We start from the raw sequence: 14,901 nt of genomic DNA, 5'->3' as shown, positions 1-14,901 counted from the left end.
GCAGAATGTAGAAAGAGTGGACCTACATTGGGGAGTAGTACAGATTTGCATCTGTTCTTGTAAAACTGCCTTGGGTGCCATCTTTTGGAAGAAGGCAGCAGTGTATATAATTATGTATCCTGATAGAAAAGGAGTAAGAAGGCTGTAACTAGAAAGGAGCTTAATTCATTTTTTTGTGCAGCACTGAGAACAAACCCTGAGCATCATGTGAATTCCTGCTAGAAATAAGGATTCATCATGTACTACAGTATTAGAACAGTTTCTTACTTACTTCTTACTTAATCTAACACTACGGATACCAATTCAATCAAGTGTATTCTTTATTCAGGAAAATTCCTTTAACACCCATGCCTTCTCGATACTAACAAAGTAGCTTACATGAGCCACAATTTAAAGCTTTGAATAAGCTCTTCTTCAACACAAAATACCATGTTCCCATTTCACACACTAGTGGCTGGGACTTTTGAATTTTTACAAGGAATGACAGGTCATCATGCAGTTGCAGAGATCTCCCTTCCTCTGCCAGGTGATAATTATTTTTACAGGGAAAACAACATGAGGGTTTTCCCAAGCTGGAGAAGGAGCTAATGGAAATACCACGGGGCAGGAAACACATACGCTTGAGTAAATACAGCTTAGGTTGTTAAAATAAGTGACAAGTTCCCTTGCCCAGAACACTGGTTATATACATAAAAATATATTGTGGGGCCTATATAATAAGTTATACATATTAATACAACTGTGAGAAATGGACAAAAAATATTGGTAGAATAGGCCCATGGATCCACTAGAGGTGCCTGCAGATAGAGCCTGAAGAATTCTTTGTAATAGATTGAAAAAAATAGATTTGGCATATATGTGTGTGTGTATGTATATGTATACACACAGAGAGAGACCAGAAGAGTGATGGGGCTTATGTAGCAACATTAGTCAACTGCTGAGGAAACTCTGTCTCTCCATACACAACTCCACACATAAACCTTTGGAGATATTAAGAAGAGCTATTAATTTTTTTCCTTTGACTTTTTTTGAGCAAGAAGAGAAAGCATGGCTAGGGAAAACACCTTAAAATCGTGGGAGAGCAAGTGATCCGTGATCTAACTATCTTTAGAGGAGTTACACAAAAAACTGTTAAGACCTCTCCCCAAATGTTTCCATTTCACTGCAGAGGTTACCACTGGGCAGAAGGATCCAGCACAATTGAAAGCCAAGGCCAATTGGATATTTCTAAAGAACCAATAAAAACTGAGTTTGGCTAAAGGAAGAAGCTAGGAACAAGGCCCCGGTGCTCCAGTAATCTTCACACTTGCTCTTGTATACTCCATGCCAGTATTCTAAGCTTGGGCCTTGTTCTGGCTTTTGCTTTTGATACCCCAGGTGCCAGGTATTTAGCTAAAACATTCTGAAAGGTGATGATATGTCCATAAAAAGAGGAAGCACTGCAGACTGTAGGACCTGGGGAGGCATGAAAGAAAAAAGCCATCTTGCAGATCCATTCTGAAAAGAAAAAGTAAATTAGTGAGAAGGTAACAGAAAAGGAAAGCAATAAACAATAGCAGACAACATTGATGAAACGTTGTCTTTAAACAATTGTTAATCTCTCAACTCATTCTCATCTTAATTTTCTGTAAATTTCAACTAGTGCTTCTTCTGTTCTCACCCCACTGGATTGCAAAGGCTTATTGCTAGGTTGACATCTTTTTTCCATTTAATGCTTTCCAGATCTGATGGCAGCATGATGTGTTTTTGTGTGGTCTGGTGAGACATTCTGCAGCAGCACTGTTAGATCTGTGCTAGTCCAGTTGGAAAATTGTACAACAAACGGCAATGTGCTGATAGATTGAAAATTACTCCAATTAACAATGAGATCCTGTTTCTATTGGCAACTCACCTGAGGCAAGTGGCGAGGGGCAAGGGATGGGTGCTCAGGTAAAGAAGCTCCCAATAGTAGAGGCCAGGATGATGACAAGAATGATGCAGCATATCATGATCATGATCTTCTTCTGCTCAGTGAAAGTAAAAATTAAAAGCAAATATACCCAGACTTATTCAAGCAAAATGAGGCTAGTGCAAAGAGGGAGGGAAAAGGGGGCAGGGCTTTTGCAGGTAATAGGAACACGTTGTGGACTAGAAGGCTGGGATCTCATCTACAAGAACGAGAGGAAATTATGGGTTCTTCTTTCACAGATGTAGATGACACCAGAATATTCTAGAAGGTACCTGTCTCCTCAGTTCTTTAGTTTCACATAGCAGCAAAGTACTATTTTGGTTCCTGAAGAGTTCTTGACAATTTATGAAGAAAGCATGCCAGAGATACTAGTATCAGAACAATGACATGTGCAGCTTGTTTCGAAAAGGTTGAAAATGTTTAGGTAGCAGCACATTGTTGGCTAGGAGTAGAATATGATGGACAGATCAAAACTATCAGAATGTATCAAATCACTTAAGGACAGGGCTTGAGAAATTGCATTTTCCAACAAAAGTATACACATGCTCAGTACATTTTTTTCGATTCTTGTAAAATTTCTTCAGATGAATTAGGTAGATTTTCAAAACAATCTCCACATATACAAGCCCCCATTAAAATAGAACCTTATCCAAAGAGCTGTGGGAGAAAGGATTCCAGTGCTGTTTGGTGCTCTAAATGTGCTTACACAGAACTCAATCCATTTAAGTTTGTACCAGTAATGTTCCCCTCCCCTCCACCACATAGGCTGCAAGGATATCACAAAAGTATACACAGAAGCATTATGTTTGGACTACAATGCTCTCAATTCTGAGTGTTGGACATCACCCAGAACTTGGGCATTGTCCAAAAATAATGTTTATCACACCAAGGAAATAAAGGAGCCCAAACAATAGAGGCACAGTTGCTTGTACTGCCAACACCCAGTCCAGAGGTTCACCATGCATGCCACATGTTTTATGTTTAAATAAATTCATTTATTTTTACATTTTAAAAATTAAAAAGCATTGACAGAACCTAATTTGCTGCTGTCCAGATAAATCAGATGGCTATTAAGGCTGGTCATTCCAAGCATTGCTTCAACCACCACCCTGCAAGTTTCAGACATCAAAGCCTAGAGGAAATGACATCCTCCTCCTAGCTCCGTCTGTGCGCTCACTTTTGGGGGCGATCCAAATGCTTCTTACAAAGGAACACATGAGGAATATTTAGAAAACGGCACAACAAGGGTGTGAATGGTGTATTGTGTGAAATAGGTGCTCCAAGAAGGATGTGCTAGTGACTAAGAAGGGGGTCATATTTCCCAGAAAATAAACCCTTAAATTCCACTCAAAGTGCTGTTACCTCACATAGATGAGATCAACTAAGGTTATCTTTCCAACCAATAATCTGAGTAAATCTAAAATAATTTTGAGTGCACCTGCCCTTAAAAATATCGGTATAAATATTACTACTACTAAGCCCTGAGTTAGACTTCCATGCAGTGAATTTACTGGACCCTCTTAACACTATACAATTATAAAGCTATGCTTCCACTTTAATTACCACGTTTGCATGCTGTGGAGTCATAGAATTTGTAGCTTGAGGAGGCATACCTTCTCCATCTGATAATTCTAAATAATCCTCCCTAAACTCCAAAGCTCAGCATGGAACCATGGCAGTCAAAGTGGAGTCATCATGCTATCATTGTATATATGACAAGACTGAAGAGAAAAATCTGGCACTTGCTCTTACACTACAGCTTGGCTTGGTCAAACTTGTTTCTTCACGCATGATATACTCCTAGCCAATTTTACATATCACAAATATGCAAACCAGCCCTCTAGCTATCATGAACAATGCCTGTGTAGGACAAGGTCCAGCTGAAAGCAAAGCAGCAACAGGACCAAAGCGTTTACAAGCTGTAGTAATAATAACTAAGTTACTCATAGAAATAAATTTAAAACTCATTATTTGGAAACAAAGCTCAAATGGAATTTTTTTATCATGTGAATAAAAAAATTGCAACTCTTAACATAGATAAAATTATTTTTCAACAAAACTTTTATCCAACAGGAGGGCTTGGAACTGAGATGTCAGGAAGGCATATTTCTTAGCTGTCCTTCCTTATCAAGTAGCTCCATGTTTTTCTCCAAACCAGCTTTTCCCTGTTCTGTAACCAAGTTGCCAGATTGCAAACAGCTATTATGGGCAGGGTGCATTCAACACTTCTTTTCATAGGAGGTAGAAACCCACAGTAAAAAACCAAAAAAAAAAAAAAACCAACATCTCAAAGCAAACAATGCCTTTGATTAATCACAATCCTTATGTCATCAGACAAACTCAAACAAATGTAATTACATAAGGAGGGAAAACATGGCATCATGTTTTTACTCACTCAAGTAAAATTAAATGTTCAATTAGGAAATAATTGCATCCACACAGAAATTGAATTGCATTCAAAACAAGTGAAGTGAGCTATCAAATTTACAGGCAACACATCACTCTAAAGAGTGTCTTCAGCTATGGGCATCTTGTGACAGCTTTCCCTTTCCTCACAGACCAGTTCTAAGTGCCCAAAGTATGGAAACTTTATTGTGAAGCACAAAGCTGAAACAAAAAAAAGGAACATAAAGAGCTCAGATCTGGAGGATTTTAATGCTAATGCTACATCCCTTCAGCAAAATGCAACTGTGACCATGATCTAGAAATCCTGGATATATTGGCATTTTCACATTGGGAGTGTATTAGATCCTAAAATAATCACTCTCCTTGAGATGGCGCGATTCAAACTTTGTGTAAAAATCTTGCTGTATTAGGTATTCAACATAGTTCTTTGCCCTAACCTCTTTTTAGGCACTTCGTGAGCAAAGTGTGCTGAAGGACTGCCAATGAGATAAGAGCTGCAACTTGCAAGCAATGTAGGGCTTGAAAAATCTGCTCCATCCTTCAAAGACTAGCCAAAGTATACAGCTGGATAGCTGTTTGGAATTATATGGTAGGAACCACTTTGACTCCTACCCAATAATATTAAACATTTTTATAAGTAACAATGTCTGGCATTTCTTAGACATCATGGTTCAAAATGAAAAAGGCACCACTGAAAACAAGGCAGTGAGGTAGGTTTGTAACTCCACAGTTCCCTTTAAGGTTCATTCAACTGTACAGTAGAACGTTTCAGAAGGCTGTAGACTTCAAACAGGAAATGCTTCATTTGGAGGCACCAAGTATAGTGGGAAAGATGGAAGGGATGGATAGGGAACAGATTTGATAGGAGATTCCTCTCTGGAGTGCTATGCCATCCCTAGACTTGGGGGATTCATCAAGGTAGATGGGATGTTCCAGCTACAGAGCTTTATCCAAGGAGTGAGCTTTCACAGGAAGCACTGGTGAAAGTAAACTCATTCTGCAGGGAACCATTCATACTTAATCCAAGAGGCCAGGCTGGAGGGTAGGCAAGGGAAGGTCACACCACGGTGGAGAGGATCAGGAGGGGAAGTCTTGCTATCAACGCAGGAGCAGCTTGGGAACATCTGGAGGAAAAGGAAAGCAACAAAGTGGGAAAGGTTATTTTTCACACACAAGGACGTACTAAATTACTATAGAATGATGGAGAACAAAGGGAATGTGTTTTGAGGGAAGACAATAAACTCACATTCTACTTTCTCTATTAAACTGAGTGTAGGCAAACTGTGCAGAGGCCAGATATAGAGAACCTGATGACATTCAAACTTTTTGAATCATTCTTATAGGCTAATAAAAGTTATGACCAGACGATGAGAGAACTATGGTCCAAGACATCTTAGTGGTGACCAGATTTTCTACCTCAACATAAGACAATAAAAGAGAGTAAAGGTAGGTGTTTGAGGTGCAGCAATGATTCACAATCTGAGGATGATGTTTAGAGCCAGAAGCCAAGAATACAAATATTTTACAGAGGGATGTTCAAAATCAACTGCCATTAACCTGTTCCAAGAGTGAGATTAAAGGAAAGGTTGGCACAATGGTTATTCTCAGTTGATAGCACTGTTCCTTTCTTATCTTCACAGATGGCCTTGTAGCACCACTAGAACTCAGATGGGATGTTAAGGCAATAAAGCCGTGCTGTTAGCATTACTCTACAAACACAGGGCAGACTTGTTTGTGCACTACAGATGGGGATGGAATAATGTGGTCCTTCAGAGGTTTTTGGACCAACTGAACTTGCCATCCAAAATCTGGAGGGGAACATAATTCTTATCCTTGTTATAGACACAGAATGGCAAGTGTGTGGAGAACTGACAAGCTGTATATGTGTATGTTTGAGGAAGGTGTCAACTCTTGGGACACTGCCAGCATTAGAGTTGTCTCTCTTTTTTAAAGGCACTGCCAGCAAAGTTGTTCTTGAAACTTCATAAACCACACCCCGAAGCCCTTGGCAAAACGTGGCCTCTTTCCAATTGGTCAAAAATGCTTTCCCACTCTAACCCAAATGCTACGAAATATTTAGAAGCAAAAACGAAAGAAGAAGAAAAATCCAGAAGGACAGGTTAATAGATCAGAAACCAAAAGAAGAATTTTAGCTTTCCACCCTCCCAAGTACAGACTGACTTATTCTTATTACTGTTGCTTTAAAAAAACAGAGTTGCCGACAGGCTGAGAAAAGCAGTATACAAGTACAGTAAATAAATAAATAAATAAGTCAATCTGGTTACATCTTTAGAGTTGCAGGAACCTTGGTTGCTTATATAATGTTATTAATCTCTGCATTGGCTAATTTTTCAGAGATATTTGAAGAAGAAAGAACAGAAGGTTAAAGAGTGACGTAAGAGCCAAGTTTAAATATTTGAAATGATATTACATTGAAAATGGAGCAAGCTTGTTTCCTCCTGCTCCAGAGACTAAGACATGGGACAATCGATTCAAATTACAGGGGGAAAAAAGATTCCATCTAAACATTAGGAAGAAAATCCGGATGGTAAGAGCTGTTTGATAGTGGAATATGCTGCTGCCTGGGAGTGTGGTGAAGTCTCCTTCTCTAGAGGCTTTTAAGCAGAGGCTGGATGGCCATCTGTTGGGAGTGCTTTGTGTATTCCTGCATGGCAGAATGGGGTTTGGATTGGATGGCCCTTGCTGTCTCTTCCAACTCTATAGTTTGATGTCCCTTTCTTCTTTTATTGGAAACAGCAACCTTCTATACTAGTTGTTATGTATATAATTGTGATTGCTTACTATATTGTATCCATGTAGTTTACTATGCAGTTTTCCTTTAAACTCTATGTTGTTTGAGGTTGTGGGGGGGACTGCAGACCATGTGACCAGATCTGGGACTATTCAGACTGAGACTCCATTTTAGAAGCCAGTTTGCATCAGAAGCAGTACACTTTACGAAGTCAGAAGTTAGTATGCCGTTGGTAATGTCAGTATGATGCAGTGCATAGTCAGTCTTTATTGAGTCAATGTTCAGTAATGTATTAGACTGAAAGGAGTATTAGTCTGTATGCAACAGAGAAGAGACTAAAACAGAATGCTTTAGAGAACAGATTGTTTTAACTACCAACCAATAAGAAATGTATTTGTATGCTGAATACATAAAATTTGTAAGTAAATCAACTATGTTACTTTTAATGAAGACTATTTTGGTCTCTTGAGAACATGACTTAAAAGCAATATATTTTAGGGGAGAGTAGATTTTTTTGGGCAACTGAAATAACACTTCTGAAGATCTGCTATATATTTTGTACATTGACCTATCTTTGTTCCTAACAGTTCAGAGAGATAACCAGGAATATCAGTCTGACAACTGAGAAACCTAGTTTGCCTTGAATGTATTCTAGTGGATATTTACCACTAAGGTAAAGATTCACTCAGATGAGAATTTAACTCTTCTCGGGGAGATCATACTTGACAAAAGGTTATGATTATTCCAAATAGTGTGAATGCCAATTAATCTCTAAAAGGGCCACACTTCCAAAAGGCTATGGAGATTCCTGGTTTTTCAAAAGGTTATGATCTCTAAAAGGTCATGCCTTTCCAAAATATTTCCCATTATTTGGCCCTCAACCAAGAGAGAGAAAAGTGGAGAGAGAATGAGAATAGATTTTTAATAATAATAATAATAATAATAATAATAATAATAGAACTTCAAAAATCCATTACATGGGGCTAATATGGATATGAAGCAGGTTACCTTAGAGTCCTTTTCTCTGAGTTATAATCTTTAAGAGGTTTAATAGAGATCTCTATCTGCCCCTATCATATCATTACTTTATCTGTGGATACTATGCAGTTTGGCTTAAAGGGGGGAAAAGTGAAGGATTAGGCAGATCCAGACTTTGCAAACAGACAGTTAACCCTGTTCCTGAAGTAGTAATATTTACCTGACAAAGACCGAAATATGCAGAAACCCTTCTGATAGATAAGTAGCAAAGGAGTCAGTGAGAGTGGAAAAGAGTCAGCAAAGAACCAGAAAGAGCCCTCCTGCTCCCTCACGTGACACCTCAGGCTACTTACGGTTCACTGTTTCAGACCTACTGAAAGTCCAATAATGAGAGCTACAATTCCCAGCAAGACAACCACTATCACAATGATAATTATTGTTTTCTAGAAGAGTAAAAGAAAAGGGAAGGTTTAGCATTATGTCATGGAGTAACAACAACTGACAGAAATCCAGGAAGGGTGGGGGACAGAAACAGGGGGCCCCTGATTATGCAAAAACACTCTGAATTATGCTGTTTAAAGGAAAATCAACACCTGCAAGTTCACCACTCAGTGTGTCTGCTATGCCAAGTGATGGCCTGTATATGTGAGCTACCTGAAGATGAACACCAGGTAACATAGCCACTTATACAACATTTAACTATGGCACACGGATCCTAGATGGGATTCCCAATCCAATTCTATGGACATGTACTGAGAAGCAAGTCTCATAGTATTTAGTAAGGCTTAGTTGAGGATCACATGAGGTGGGAATCCTATGGCCATCCAAATACTGTTTGACTGCAGCTCCCAGCATTCTTTCACATGTTGCTGGGCTGCAGCACAGATTATACTGCTTAGAGCTGCTGGGAGATTCAGCTCAACAGCATCTGGAAGGCTGCATCTTCCTTCACTTGCCCAAGCTAAATATTACTGTCATCTCAGATTCTTAAAAGTAAAACAATCATTTTTCAATACGCAAGTTGAAAAGATATGAAATTCAGTTTAAACATTTTATTCTAATTTGCCATAAAAGGCAGCAGTCAGAAGAATTATTTAAAAAGGTAAAGGTAAAGGTTTTCTTTGACATTAAGTCTAGTCATGTCTGACTCTGGAGGGTGGTCTTTATCTTCATTTCTATGCCGAAGAACTGGTGTTGTCCGTAGACACCTCCAAGATCATGTGCCTGGCATGATTGCATGGAGTGTAGTTACCTTCCCACAGAAGGGGTATCTATTGATCTACTCACATTTGGATGTTTTTGAACTGCTAGGTTGACAGAAGCTGGGCCTAACAGCGGGAGCTCACCCCACTCCCTGGATTTGAACCGCCGACTGTTCGGTCAGCAAGTTCAGCAGCTCAGCAGTTTAACCCGCTGTGCCACCAGGAGGGCCTAGAATGATTTAATTTCAGTCTTATTCAGGAATAACAATTCATTTATCAAAAACACCTCATTTCCCAATCGTATTGCCCGCATTGCTAGATAGAAATTTCCACCCTTTTTGAGCATTGGCTGCACTGGTTAGGACAGAGAAAAATTGCAGTCCCACAATATTTGGATGAATACAAGTTGCTTCCCACCATGTCTCCTGCAATATGAAAACAAATAATGCAAATGTATTGGGGATGAAGAAGGCTCTTGGTCTTGGCCACTCTTGGCATGAGGTGAACACAGGGAGTACTGGGAAGATACCCTCTTCCACCACTGAGTCACCTTTTTCTCCTTGCGGAACTCCTAAGACATTAAGCAGCTAAAGGAAATTCAACAGTGGAAACTTTCCGGCTTCCAGATCACTTTGCTGTTTAAATTTTTCTCTGTCAAACTGCGGTAAAACCAGTGGCAGGGAATCCCATGAGTGGATCAGAGCAGCATGAAAGGTCCCCACCCCCAACCAGAAGACCTTCCCCCTCCCCAAATCCCCTCCTGAAACAGAGATGAAAACACAATAATAAAATAAGGCAGCTCAAAGCAGAAGTAGTAGAGTTGCAGTCTAATACATTAAAAAAAGATATATCCTCAAGGCTCTAATGTGAGAACAAAACTGCTGTGAAAGAAGAGAACTTCCTCATGCTACAAAAAAAAGGGAAATAGGGTGCCTGAATGCTACTGGGAAAGAACAGGTAGGCGTATCTTTATTTGACAAGTGGGCTGGGTTTTGCACAGGTCACAGGGATGGCTCAAAATACTGCAAGTGGGTAGGATGGAAAAACATCTAAAAATAATCCACAGGGATGAAGGTGGTAGGAGTAGTGAGGGGCAAGAGGTGTTGGTTTGCAGAAAACATTTTGAGGGCTGCAACTCAGAAGACACGGGGACAAGGGGTGTGGAAGAGGGTGGGAGAAGGGTAGGCTCCAATGAGTTCTTCTCACCCTTCGGGCTTCACTCTGAAACTTTACAGCCTTTTTGGTGTCAGCAACGGCTCTTTCCACAAAGCCTACAGATTGGTCCATGTTGTTCTCTATGCGGTCAATCATGGCTCCCTTGCAGAGGGAAGAGGAGGAAAGCCAGGAGCAAAACAGAGAGGCAGAAGCAGAAAGTGTAAGCCAGATGACGAAGAGCTGGTAGTCAATGGGAGAGGCTCACCTTGCGCGCACTACTCTTATATTTCAAGGCCTTTTTGGTCTCTTCGCGAGCTTTCTCTACATGCTCTACAGTGTGGATCACATTGAGTTCTATGTTATCTATAATTTCTCCCTGTGAAAGTTTGGAGAAAGGAGAAGAGACACACAGAGAAAAATGCATGTTAGAAAATAGTTACTAGATATGGAGAAAGGTCACTGAGGAAATATCTTCAGCTTTCCTAATTCTGTAAAGCTCTTTCGTTCTGTTCAAAAGACACCCAATCATATATCTGATCTCTTTTATTAGTTTGCCTCCTCTCAAGTAAGCAAGAAGTTTGTGATGTAACCACCACCTATAGCATCCCCACTTTAGGCATTTCCTCGTCCCATCCCATGGCCTTCTCTTAGGGCAGTGGTTTTCAACCTGTGGGCTCCCAGTTGTTTTGGCCTTCAACTCCCAGAAATCCTAACAGCTGTTAAACTGGCTGGGTTTTTTGGGAGTTGTAGGCCAAAACACCTGGGGACTCACAGTTTGAGAACGACTGTCTTAAGAGCATTTCTGTCACCAGGATCCTAACAGATCCTCTTCCAGCTTGCTCTCTGTATAAAGCTGTTCTTCTACGATCTCAAATTGTATTTTATTATACTTCCAGATATAGTGACTGCACAAGAGATAAATAACAGATACTTTTATTTAATACAACTTAAAATATTACAGCACGACCTCCCACATCTGCTGGGGATATACAGTATTTTCATGCTTGCTGTGGATAATAGTAAACCTTATCGAATTAACAACTGCCAGAAGTCATGTAATGCTAGAAAAATTCCTTTGTTAACTTCCTATGGAAGTATACTATAGAATCACGATAAAGAGACACAAACCATTTGCATTATTTATATAAGATCAAAGTATTTATCCTTGCTGCCCTTGCTTTCTTTCTGAAGAATGACTCCTTTTCCAAAAATAGTTATTTCATCTCCACAGCCTTCCCCAACTCAAACTTTTCTGGATGTATTGGACTTTGGCTTCTACCATCCTCCAACCAAAATTCACATTAACCTACCAATGTACCCCACATTCCCGCCCTTCTTTAAATTCTCAAAAGAAGCACTCACCGTAATTTGACCTGTATGTCGCCTCCTCGGCATTGCATTGTGAGCAGAAAACAAGAAATGGGGCCTTAGAGACCAGTTTCAAAGCCTAAACACTATTAGACAGTTTGTTTCTGCCTCATAACTGAACGAGTCAAGTCGGGAAAATATTAGGGTTATCTTTCTTTCTTTTTAAGCTCAATAGTATAACAGCAATTATTGGAGAACATGGCAAATGACACAGCCCCTGAAATCTAAGAGACAGGAATCTATCTGGAGACAGAAACAGGCTATAAGCCACCCTCAGACTCATCAGCCATGAATCCAGTTCTCAAAAAATAGTGAGATCTCTACTTTGGGATGCAAGTCGGCTTAGTAATTGCCCATTTCTGTCTATAGCAGTCCACCATTATATTAAGTTGCTTGATGATGGGCCATTTCTGTCTACATTAGTCCTAATTAAATAGCTGCAGTCAGCTATGTTCCTCTACTATGCAACCAACCCAGTAAAATCAAAATTAGGCTGGATCCATGTTAACATCAGTTAAAAAAAGGGGGGGGGGATCATTTATATTAGTGGTTCTCAACCTGTAGGTCCCCAGGGGTTTTGGCCTACAAATCCCAGAAATGCCAGCCAGTTTACCAGATGTTAGGATTTCTGGGAGTTGAATACCAAAACATCTGGGGACTCACAGGTTGAGAACCACTGTTTTATATTTTCAGAATGTATTTGACAACTCCTTTTCTCTGCAATCAGCACCCTCTCTCTCAGCCAAACCCCACCTCTTCTCCCTTTGTTTCTGCACCCCACAGCACTCTCTGCATAATATCTAAACCCATGAACAAAAGAACTGCCTTATTTGGTCAGACAGAGAAGTCCATCCCAAGCACTTTTTTAGCAATGGTGCAGCAGCCCTTTTATCCCTTGGCAACCACAGCTATTTCAGGGCCTATCATTGCCAACATGCAGTGATGATTATTTTTTTCCAAAGCCATCCACAGTACAGTTACTTCCACTGAAGCTGATCCAATATTTTGTCACCAGAAGATCTTTCTGGGTTCTTAACTGCCTGTTCTGGAGCTCGCCATCCTAAAAGTGAGGGCCCCTTTCTAAAGTCTCCCTCCCACAGGGCAGAGGTAATGCAAGGAAGCACTGGCCACATCAGAGGCTCTGCTGCTGCTCTGTGTTACTTCATTTGGAAACCACTCTGGAAAAGCCACCTTTCTGAATACAATTTCTAGAATCCCACCCAAAAGTAATATTTCCAAGCTCCAGTAGAAACATGTGCAAAACATGTGCAGAGTGCAGTTGATGGATAGGCACTTCCTTTCAACAGCAGCACAGAATGAAATGGGCTGCTTTTTTCTGCCAGTGTACTATGGAAAAGAGGCCCATGTGAGGGCACAATGGTGACACAATAGAAAAGGAACTCAAATAAATTTATCAGTAAACATAGATTCCACCCTCTTAATCTTGGGAAATTTAGGTTGAACTCCTTACTTAGTGATGAAAGTTCAGTGCATAATGTTTGGCCAATTGCTCTCGCTCTCTCTCAGCTTGACCACCTCACAGGATTTGCGCAAGGACAAAGCAGGGAGGAAGAGTGCTTGAGTGTTTCCTTGAGCTTATGGGAGAAAAGGCAGGATATAGATGTAATATATAAGTAGGCTTTATAGGCTGGGATAGTCTCCATCAGTGCGGCTGTACTTCCAGATTATTAAATCTCTTCATGTAGTTTCAACAAAAAAAAAAGAGTTTGTGTGTGTGTGTTAAAAAAACCCTGTTTATCTCAGCCAGCAACTTCTCTCTCCACATTTCATCCCCACTTCACGCAGCTCTGTTACCTGGTTTTCCACCAGCATGGCAATGTCCACAAACATATCGTGAAGCTCCTTGATGCTACTTTCAAGCCGCACAATATCCTTATGCCGTCCCTCAATCTCACTCAGTGCTTGCTTTGAAATCTGAGAATCCATGATCTAAAAGAAGCACAGGGTTATTACTTATAAGCAAACTAGAGTGATCACATCTTCACCTAAGAAAACCATGAGAGGTATCCTGAAACTGTTCTCAGTATGCTCCATCTCTTCCTTTTCCACCACCAACACTTTGCCACAATCCTGCTTCCTTTCCCCTATACATGCCTTTTCATTTATCTTCCTAGACAAACTCTGCTGCCATTTTGTTGGTAATGACACCTGACATGCCAAAGAATAACTCCATAGATATAGCCTCATCTATTGGAAACATGCAGCCCTCGGGGCTCTCTTTTCATAGAATCATAGAGTTGGAAGAGACCTTGTGGGCTATCCAGTCCAACCTCCTGCCAAGAAGCAAGAAAACTGCATTCAAAGCACCCCTGACAGATTTTGAAATCTCTGAAGCCCCCAATCTCCAAAAAATATTTATTTATTTACTATATTTATATATCCCACCCTTATCAACCCCAAAGGGGACTCAAGGCAGTTTACCAGGATTGCCCCCACAACCTCTCAATCCCCTGATATACCATCAACCATATTGTCAAAAAATCATCTGAAAATGAAATGTGTTCACGTCAGGTGCAACTGACCAAGGTGGATGTTGGGTCAGCAAAAGGCCCCAGACTCCTTCCATCAATATTACCTTATGATTAGGATTTACTGCTTCTCCTCTCCCCTTTCTCTGAGGATTTAAATCAGTTGCTTGAGATACTCACCCCAGATGTGAATATTGAAGGATTCCCACTCTCTAACATTTCTTCCAGCTCCTCATCTGTTGTATTCTTCCCAGCTATAGATTGGTTGAAAAAAGAGGAGTGGGCATCAAACATGACAACAAGCACCTCCATCCCAGCCACAGGGAATCACTAAGATATGACTATTGCCTCCACGTCCCAATAATGTTCACTTTAGCACCTCCCTATTCTCCACAGGGTTTCATGTACTTTCTCGTCACAACATTTAAAAGCAGAAATTTTACTCTTTGTTTTCTTTATGAAATTCATATCTAGGCATTTCTGGAAAAACATGTCCAAGGCAGCTAATAACAAATAGCTACAAAAAGGCAACAATATAAAAGTGTTTGAAATCTTAGAAAGATGGTTGGAACAGTGACAGGTTTTGGAGGAAACTAAATGGCA

At 40.2% G+C, this 14,901-nt stretch overlaps 1 protein-coding gene across 4 annotated transcripts in view; it reads right to left on the bottom strand.

Moving 5' to 3' along the window:
* Positions 1-302: 302 nt before the first annotated feature.
* STX3 (syntaxin 3) overlaps positions 303-14,901 on the bottom strand; it is a 51,471-nt gene continuing 36,872 nt past the window's right edge. Inside the window, exons 7-11 of one of the 4 annotated variants that reach the window (XM_060771483.2) lie at positions 14,479-14,552; positions 13,625-13,759; positions 10,493-10,603; positions 1,892-2,003; positions 303-1,497 (exon numbers count right to left, since the gene is read on the bottom strand). In XM_060771483.2, the coding sequence (XP_060627466.2) occupies positions 1,926-2,003; positions 10,493-10,603; positions 13,625-13,759; positions 14,479-14,552 (398 nt within the window). In that variant the 3' untranslated portion in view covers positions 303-1,497; positions 1,892-1,925. Of the gene's footprint in view, positions 1,498-1,891; positions 2,004-4,307; positions 5,479-8,437; positions 8,528-10,492; positions 10,604-10,706; positions 10,818-11,803; positions 11,826-13,624; positions 13,760-14,478; positions 14,553-14,901 lie in introns of those variants that run through there. The other 3 variants (XM_060771475.2, XM_060771469.2, XM_060771492.2) reach the window with 3 other exon arrangements.

Source organism: Anolis sagrei, chromosome 1, assembly GCF_037176765.1.
Source record: "Anolis sagrei isolate rAnoSag1 chromosome 1, rAnoSag1.mat, whole genome shotgun sequence".
Classification (NCBI taxonomy): Eukaryota; Metazoa; Chordata; class Lepidosauria; order Squamata; family Dactyloidae; genus Anolis; species Anolis sagrei.
This window is presented reverse-complemented; position numbering and strand designations above follow the sequence as displayed.